Raw genomic sequence first — 10,440 nt, forward strand, 5'->3', positions numbered from 1 at the left:
TTCTTGTAATAAACCATTTTTTAATAATCAATAAAAGTTTATTAATTGTTTTCTCATTTCTCACCACTCACTCACAAAAGATGTGTGAGTATATATTATACTTTTACAAAAGAATTCTTTCAATTATACATGTTAACAACCATACAAACCATATCTTTTAACTATATTCTCATAAAAATTTTAGAAATTATTTTATTTGAAAACACACACAATTATATACATATATGTAAATAAATAAACACATCTATTATATATTTTATATTAATTGATCAAAATATATATGTATATAAATTGGTACATATGAAAACTAATTTTTCTTGTAGTCTGTAATTTGAATATAATGAATATTAAAATCTAGTGTATTGCGATTTTCCGATAATTATTAACTAATGTGTCTCAGGTGCATTTTACTGACACCTTACTCGACATTGAACTAAAAAGTATTATTATTATTATTACTACATATTTTTATTTTTTATATAATAAAAAAAACTAAGAAGAGAAGAAGCAGAAGAAGAAGAAGAAGAAGAAGAAGAAATTATTCATACCTTAAAAAAAAACATTAAAAACATACCGTTGAATCGCAAGTTTAGCATCAAATGAATTTTTTTTTCTTACTCTTGGATGTTGGCCAATTAAGTTGAGATAAGAATGGATCTGGTTCATGACTAAATCTTTGCAATAAATCAATAAGTTCACCTTCACTTGTAGCAGAAACTAACATCCTTCGCGAAGCTAATGAAATAAATCCCTGTTCCACAACATCATCAAGAAACGATAACAGTTTATCATAATAATTGTTAACATTTAACAAACCAATTGGCTTATTGTGGATATTTAATTGTGCCCAACAAACAGTATGAAATATTTCTTCCAAAGTACCGAAACCTCCTGGCAGAGCAATGAAAGCATCTGAATGTTCAATCATTTGAGTAATTCGTTCATACATGTTGTCCACTTGCATTTCTTCTCCTATTGTTGGTCCTGTAAGATTGGCTAAAGTAATCGGAATAATGCCTAAGACTTCACTTCCACCTGCATGCGCAGCTTTTGCAACTTTTCCCATGAGGCCAACTTCACCACCACCATATACCAAATGAATCTTTCTTTTAGCAAGTGTTATTCCAAGCTTTTCTGCTACATCTTCATAAATTGAATCTTTTCCTGCACTAGATCCACAAAATACACAAATATTTTTGATTTTACTTACCGTGGACGTTGACATGTTGAGAAATATGTTTTCTGTAATTGTTAGATCACAGCATATGAATTTATAAACGTAACATGCCAAAAGTCAATATTTGAACAGGAAATTATTATTATTAAAAGAAAATAAAAATGACAAAATTAAAACAAATATATACAGCGTAGTTGTGATTGTGGCTCACATCTTCCTCTGATTTTACGTTCAGTAACGGCTTCAACGCCTTCTATGAGTCGAGGATATGCTTCCCATCCAATTTTCTTATAAATTGGCAAACAGGGTCTTTTAACGTCAGATTCCCAAGACGAAATTGTGTATATTTTTACTTATCTAAATAGATATGCGTTACTACAGTAGGATCTTTGTAAGGCTGATTCCACCGTCCATATTGATATTCCTCCTGTTGAAATTGCCACCATAGTTTAAGAAGTTCATTTTGCACGTACCCACTAGAATGCGTATCAAGAACCTCTAGAAAATTATCCAAAGGCTCTTTACTCAGACCATTCTTAATGAATAAAATTTTATCTTCTCTATTCATTGATGTCATTCCAACATTTTTGCAATTTCCTTTACAAGTCCACCTTGCACATTTATGACATCCACCTATACGTTTAGCTCTTCGCTTTTTGGCATATGTGCTTTTACCAAATCCTGGCATATGTCTTATTATTAATTCACTTGCTTCCCCAACCAATCGGACTTTTGCTTCAATTATCAAACGGATATCATCCGGTATGCCATATAACATCATCAACCTTAGCCGCTCACATCTAGCTTTATAAATTTTTTTCAACGCATTATCAGGTAAACAAGCAAAATATTTACGAAGATTCATAATACACACATCCATATTATTATTATTATATATATTTCAATTATTTTGGGAAAACTGAAGAAACCGACTTAAACAGTCACGGAGTACCGTTATCCGCCACTTAACCGGGAAATGAACTAGAATCTGCAAAACAAAATGAAAATATCAAACAGTTATTGTGGATCATATAAAGGCATAAACTCATCATTAAGAATTTCATTTTCTATAAAAGGCTTAAGTCTTTGCCCATTAACTTTAAACACGTCATTATTTTTAGGATTTTCAATATCAACAGCACCATGAGGATAAACAAATTTGACTATAAATGGTCCTGACCACCTCGATCTTAGTTTACCTGGAAATAAATGCAAACGAGAATTATAAAGCAAAACTTTTTGTCCAATTTCAAATGACTTTCTCATAATATTTTTATCATGAAAGGCTTTAGTTTTATCTTTATAAATCTTTGAATTTTCATATGCATCATTTCTTAATTCTTCAAGTTCATTTATTTGCAATTTTCTTAATTTAGATGCATCATCTAAATTAGTATTAAATGCTTTAATTGCCCAATAAGCTTTATGTTCTAGTTCTACCGGTAAATGACAATGCTTACCAAAAACTAACCTATATGGTGACATACCTAATGATGTTTTAAATGCAGTTCTATATGCCCATAATGCATCAGTTAATCTTAAAGACCAATCTTTTCGATTTGGATTAACTGTTTTTTCTAAAATTTGTTTTATTTCTCTATTTGCTAGTTCAACTTGACCATTACTTTGAGGATGATATGGGGTAGAAACTTTATGTGTAATGCCATATTTTCTTAACAAAGAAGAAAATGATTTATTTATAAAATGACTTCCCCCATCACTAATTATTGCTCTAGGTATTCCAAATCGACTAAAAATATTTTCTTTTAAAAATTTTATAACAACTTTATGATCATTAGTTCTACATGCAATCGCTTCAATCCATTTTGAAACATAATCAACAGCGACTAAAATGTACTTATATCCAAAAGATAATGGAAATGGACCCATAAAATCTATCCCCCAACTATCAAATATTTCAATAATTATGATTGGATTTAAAGGCATCATGTTTCGTTTTGAAATTGATCCCATCTTCTGACAATTTTCACAAGATTTGCAAAATAAATGCGTATCTTTGAATAAAGACGGCCAATAAAATCCACATTGTAAGATTTTTGTAGCTGTTTTATTGGATGAAAAATGACCTCCACATGCTTCAGAATGACAAAATTTAATAACATTACTTATTTCATTGTCGGGTTTGCATCGTCGAAAAATTTGGTCAGGACAATACTTAAATAAGTAAGGATCATCCCAATAAAATTTTTTAACTTCTATCAAGAATTTATTCTTATCCTGTGAATTCCAATGAGAAGGCATTTTATTTGTCACAAGAAAATTTACAATATTAGCAAACCATGGCATAATAGTAGCATAAAACAACTGATCATCTGGAAAATTTTCATTTATTGGTATTTCATTATGAGATGATTCAGTCATTATTCTAGATAAATGATCGGCTACAACATTTTCTTTTCCTTTTTTATCTTTAATTATAATATCAAATTCTTGTAACAATAAAATCCACCGTATTAATCTTGGCTTAGCATCTTGTTTATTTGATAAATATTTTATGGCAGAATGATCGGTGTAAACAATAGTAGTAGAACCAATTAAATAAGATCGAAACTTATCTAATGCAAATACTACTGAAAGTAATTCTTTTTCAGTAGTTGAATAATTTATTTGGGCACTATTTAAGGTTCTACTAGCATAATAGATTGCATAAGGTTTTCCTTCTTTTCTTTGTCCTAACACAGCTCCTATAGCATAATCACTTGCATCACACATTAATTCAAATGGTAAAGACCAATCTGGAGGTTGTAAAATAGGTGATGTAATTAAAAGATTAATTATTTTTTTAAAAGAATTTTCACATTTTTGAGTCCATTCGAATTGTGTATCTTTTGTTAAAAGATTTGAAATTGGTTTAGATATTATGCTGAAATTTTTTATAAACCTTCTATAAAATCCTGCATGACCCAAGAATGATCGAACTTCTTTGACCGTTTTTGGTGATGTTAAATTAGAAATAACATCAACTTTGGCTTTATCAACTTCAATTCCTTTTTCAGATATCACATGTCCTAAGACAATCCCAGATTTAACCATATAATGACATTTTTCCCAATTTAAAACAAGATTTTTTTCTTCACATCTTTTTAATACTTTTTCTAGATTTTTAAGACAATTTTCAAATGAGTTTCCAAAAACAGTTATATCATCCATAAAAACTTCTACATATTCTTCAATCATATCACTGAAAATACTTAACATGCATCTTTGAAAAGTAGCCGGAGCATTGCATAAACCAAATGGCATTCTTTTAAATGCAAAAGTTCCGAAAGGACAAGTAAAAGTAGTTTTTTCTTGATCTTCTAATGATATAGGTATTTGATAATACCCCGAATACCCATCAAGAAAACAGTAATAAGAATTTCCTGCTACTTTTTCTAAAATTTGATCTAAAAATGGTAGTGGGAAATGATCTTTTCTAGTTGCATCATTTAATTTTCTATAATCAATACACATACGCCAACTAGATGGAATCCTAGTTTGTAATAACTCTCCTTTTTCATTTTTATAACAGTGATGCCTGACTTTTTAGGTACTACTTGTGTTGGACTTACCCATTTACTATCTGAGATTGGATAGATAATTCCAGCGTCTAATAGTTTTATTACTTCATTCTTAACAACTTCTTTCATATGTGGATTTAACCTTCTTTGCGGTTGTTGATACGTTTTAGCATTTTCTTCCAAATGAATTTTATGTGTACAAATTAAAGGATTCATACATTTTATATCTTTCAAAGTCCATCCAATTGCATTTTTATATTTTTTAAGTAATTGAATTAAATCTTCTTCTTGATTTGGTAGAAGAGTGGAAGAAATTACAACAGGAAATGTTTTATTTTGACCAAGAAATACATATTTCAATTCTAATGGTAAAGCTTTTAATTCAAGTTTTATATTATCATATTCTTTAAAATTATTTTCAGACTCCAAACTTTCTACTGAAAAAACTTCACATTGTTGATTTAAGTTTTCTTCTTGTATATTTTCTTCCACAATTGTTTGAATTTCATTATCATCTTCATTTTCATTTTCATTAATACTTGGTTGTTTACATAAATTAAACACATTAAGTTCTAGAGTCATATTTCCAAAAGACAATTTCATTATTCCATTTCGACAATTAATTAAAGCATTTGAAGTTGCTAGAAATGGTCGTCCCAATATTACTGGAATTTCATTATGTACTTCTATTGGTTGTGTATCCAAAACAATAAAATCTACTGGATATATGAATTTATCAACTTGAACCAACACATCTTCTACAATACCTCTAGGTATTTTGATTGACCTATCCGCCAGTAAAAGAGTAACAGAAGTGGGTTTTAATTCCCCTAAATTAAGTTTTTCATAAACTGAATAAGGAAGTAAATTCACACTTGCTCCCAAATCCAACAAAGCTTTTTTAATTTTATTTTCTCCAATAATACATGAAATTGTTGGACAACCAGGATCTTTATATTTTAAACTAGAATTGTTTTGAAGAATAGAACTTACTTGTTCAGCCAAGAATGCTTTCTTCTTCACATGCAATTTTCTCTTCACAGTACATAAGTCTTTTAAAAATTTTGCATAGGAAGGTACTTGTTTAATAGCATCTAATAATGGAATATTTATCTTTACTTGTTTAAAAACTTCATAGATATCAGAATCACTTTTTTGTTTTTTATAATTTGTTAATGCATGAGGAAATGGTGGAGGTTTATTTGAGTCATTTACTATTTTAGATGATTTATCATTCACCATATTATTCTTAGAATTTAAGGTATCATCATTCTCAAAAGTATCAAGATTATCATCCTTACTCTTTGATTTTAAATGATCATTGTTTTCATTAATATATGGATCATTAACTATTTTACCACTTCTAAGGCTAATAACAGATTTTATTTGATCAATTTTTTCATTTTTTAATTCTTGATTTTGATTTTTAGGATTAGGTTGAGGTTGAGATGGAAATTTTCCTTTTTCATGAATGTTAAGTGCAGATGCAAATTTCGCAAGAGTTTCTTTCAAATCATTCATAGATTGACTGTTTTGAATATTGATAGACTCTTGCTTTTGGATAAATGCATGAATTACATCTTCAAAGTTTTTTCTTGGAGGTGTAACATAAGGAATATAACCTTGATGATTTTGGTTATTTTGAAAATATTGTTGTGACGGTTGTGCATTATTATCATTCCTCCAACTAAAATTAGGATGATTTTTCCATCCCGGATTATATGATTGTGAAAAAGGATCTAGTATTGGTTTTTTATAATTGTTAACATAATTTGCTTGTTCATGGAGACATTCTTTAAATGAAGGTAATGTTGGACAATCTTTTGTAGCATGATCATGTGTATCACATATATGACAAACAATTTCTTGAATACTTTTTAATTGACCACTCTTTTTCATTTCTAATGACTCAATTTTTCTTGCTAAAGATGCAAGTTTAGCTTGAATATCTACATCATCTTTGAGATTATAGATACCACCCCCATTTGTTGAATTATTGTTTTTAGTTGTTGGTGGTTCTATTGTACCTATATTATCCCAATTTTGAGCATTTTCTGCTAATGAATCCAAATATTCCATAGCTTCATTTGGGTTTTTATCTTCAAAAGTTCCATTACACATGAATTCTATCATTTGCCTATCTTTAGGTATAAGACCTTCATAAAAGTGAGAAACTATTCTCCATGTTTCAAAACCATGATGTGGGCATGTATTAAGTAATTCTTTATATCTATCCCAACATTGATAAAATGTTTCTCCTTGTTTTTGAGAAAAAGTTGTAATTTGTCTTTTAAAAGAGTTTGTTCTATGGGAAGGGAAAAACTTTTTGAGAAATTGTTGTTGCATTTCTTCCCATGATCTTATTGAACTTGATCTTAAATTTTGTAGCCATGTTTTAGCTTTATCTTTTAAAGAAAAAGGGAAAAGCTTTAATCGAACTATATCCATGCTACAATTTTGATCATTATAAGTGTTACAAACTTCCTCAAATTCTTTTAGATGCAAATATGGATTTTCAGAATCTAAGCCATGAAAATTTGGTAAAAGTTGAATAATTTGAGGTTTAAAGTTGAAATTTGATGCGTCAGGAGGAAAAACTAAACAAGATGGGGCACTAGTTCTAATAGGGTTCATATGGTGCCTAAGTGTTCTTAATTGATCATGTTCTTGATTATTATTATTATTATTATTATTATTATTATTATCATTATCTTGATTATTTGAATTATCATCCATGTTTAAATTATTTTCAGATACTCGAATAAGTCTACCACTTTTTTTTCGACTCCAAACACTCATACAAGTAAAAACACACAATACTTATAAATAAAACATAAATAACAAATATAAACTTAATTTATACCTCCCCGGCAACGGCGCCAAAAACTTGTTACTACTTAAATAATAATTCACCCAAGTGTAGGTTGTCTGCAAGTAATATATTTCGTAAGTACAAGATCGATCCACAGAGAGGTTATTTTGAGTTTAAATTTATTAATTTATAGATTACCAAATGCAAGACTGAAGTTTACAAATTATAAATATTGTCAAGGCTTGAAGATTTATTCTTGGTTTATGTAATATTGTTTAACTAAAAGTGAAACAAAAGAAACTACCATAAATAATGGTTCCAAGAAAATTAAACACACACATAATCTAATATAGTTCCCACTATAGAAAATACCGAATTAACCGATATTTTATATATGGTACCTATGATTATAATTATAACTATATAAATAAATAATTGCATAAATTAAATGTTAAATTAAATCATTATATTTTATTTAGAACAACCGGCAGAGCCACGCTATTGCCTAAATGAAATATATTGATTTAATAAGTTAGTTGCGGTAAAGTAAAAGTTAGTTGCAAGAAAGTAAATGTTAGATGCGAAAAATAAAAGTTAGTTGCGAAAAAGTAAATGTTAGATTGTTAGATGTTAGTATTAAGTCATAATATTTCATTTAGAACAACCGGCAGAGCCACGCTATCGCCTAAATGAAATATTATGATATTATTATATAAAAATACATATATATATATCTATATATATATAATAATAAGTGATGAAATATTTATTGTATCAAAATTAAACAACAAATCAAGATAACCACTTTAATGGTATCAAGCATTTGATGTAAATTGATAACAACAAATAATTCATTTTTATACCTACAATAAAAATAAGTTAGCTAAATGAAAAGAGATAAAGAAATAATATACAAAATATAAACAATCTTACTTCACCAAGAATGCATCCTCTTCACCTTGACATAATAGATTTAGCTTGCCATGAACTTACTTTTGATCAACACTAAAATATCACTCATAGTTGAGAAAATAAAAGAAAATATATTTAAACTTAGAACTTTGATACACACTCACACTATATTTTACAATGAGATAGAATGATTCTCAAGCTAGCACAAGGCCTCTATTTATAGGCCAAATGAGAGAAAGAGTCAAAAATTCTATTAATGCCATGTAGTTGTAATAGTATTCTTTGTCTCCTCAACTCCAATTCCATGTCCCTTCTTTCAATGCCTTGTTCCACGACTTTTCTCACCACTTTGACTCTGATTAAGGCCACAAACATGTGGGGAATTTTGTGTAGATGAGTTTGGCCACTTGATTCACCTCATTTGGATAAATATTGAAATAGTTATGAATTTTTTACTAAATGATGGTCATAGTAAAAGTAAATGTGTCCTCCTTTTGATCTTTGCACAATTTGATCATCTTAATGAGCTTTTTAGGCAATCATGTCTTCTGCAAAGTTGTAAATAACTTCTCAAGGATTCCAACCATGTTTGAGTCACCTCCATTTGAATTTTCTAGCTTGAGTTATCATTATTTTACCAACACGTAAAAAACCTGAAAATAAAACAAATTTAGTAAGACATTTAAATATAAACAAACAATACTAAAATAACATAATTTATAATTTTAATGAAACTTAAAATTTTAAAATACAGGTTTTAACATATAATAAATTATTAATTTTAAGTTTCATAATTTTTGATAAAGGTGTTTGCCATTTATACAAGAATGAATGTTTGATTGGAACTGTATAAATAACAAACGATCTCTATAACTTACAATTAAAAGATATTTCACTAAACAATATCTAAGCGCATACGAAAACAACAACAAACAAAATAAAAATATAAGAACCAAATCCCGCACAAATATGGCACGCTAAACTACGTCATATTTCCCAAAGAATGATGTACAATCTAGTGGGAGAAGGTACGTTTGACTTGTCAGACATAAATTCTCTACCAACATGTGAGTTTTGTCTAAAAGGAAAGATGACTAAGACTTCATTCAATGTAAACGTGGAACATGCACATGGTCTACTGGATTTGATTCACACAAACGTTTGTGGCCCACTAAGTGTTAGCACAAAATTTGGGCATTCCTACTTCATTACCTTTACTGATGACCATTCGAGGTATGGGTATGTTTATTTGATAGAACACAATTTGAAGCATTTGAAAAGTTCAACGAATTAAGATCTGAAGTAGAAAACCAGCTAGAAAGAAGTATTAAGGCACTTCGATCTGATCGAGGTGAAGAATACTTGAGTGCTGAATTTTTGGGTTATCTAAAAGATAATGAGATTATCTCACAATGGACTCCACCAGCAACACCACAATTGAATGGTGTTTCTAAACTTCGAAATCGAACCTTGATGGACATGGTTCGATCCAAGATGGGATTCACTTAATTGCCTACATCGTTTTAAGGCTTTGCGCTTGAAAATGCGGAAATATTGTTGAATAATTTCCATACTAAAGCAGTAGATAAAGTACCATATGAGATATGGATGGGAAACACTCCCAAGTATTCTTACATGATAATATGGGGATGTCTTGCTTGTGTGAAGCAGACAGTGGGAGACAAATTGGATAGCAGATCAACTTTGTGCTACTTTGTAGGATATCCAAAGAATTCTGTTGGATATTATTTTTATCATCCCAATGAAGCAAAAGTGTTTGTTTCAAGAAATTCCACATTTTTGGAAAATGAATTTCTATTAGATAGAAAAGGCAAGATGATAGAACTTCAAGAAATTCAAGATACTCCCTTGACTATAGAAGTTGAACCCATTTCACAACAACCAGTAGTTGAAGTACAAGCTCCTACAAGGTCTGATAGGGTTATTAGACCACCTGCAAGATATACGCTTCTTCATGAACAGAGCCATGATGAGCATTGTGTTGGATGTGATCCAAT

The 10,440-nt window shown here is 29.4% G+C and overlaps 1 protein-coding gene and 1 non-coding gene across 2 annotated transcripts; one reads left to right on the forward strand and one right to left on the reverse strand.

The window, feature by feature from the left end:
- Positions 1-595: 595 nt before the first annotated feature.
- Positions 596-2,142, reverse strand: LOC140824198 (cytokinin riboside 5'-monophosphate phosphoribohydrolase LOG3-like). The gene has a single exon (XM_073185795.1). The coding sequence runs from the start codon at positions 1,223-1,225 to the stop codon at positions 596-598; it is 630 nt and encodes a 209-aa protein (XP_073041896.1). The 5' UTR covers positions 1,226-2,142.
- A 4,747-nt stretch (positions 2,143-6,889) lies between these two features.
- LOC140824900 (small nucleolar RNA R71) lies at positions 6,890-7,000 on the forward strand. Its single transcript, XR_012116516.1, has one exon. It is a non-coding gene; the product is annotated as a small nucleolar RNA R71 (small nucleolar RNA).
- Positions 7,001-10,440: the final 3,440 nt, after the last annotated feature.

The sequence above is a fragment of the Primulina eburnea genome, chromosome 2, assembly GCF_022965805.1.
Source record: "Primulina eburnea isolate SZY01 chromosome 2, ASM2296580v1, whole genome shotgun sequence".
In the NCBI taxonomy this organism is placed as follows: domain Eukaryota; kingdom Viridiplantae; phylum Streptophyta; class Magnoliopsida; order Lamiales; family Gesneriaceae; genus Primulina; species Primulina eburnea.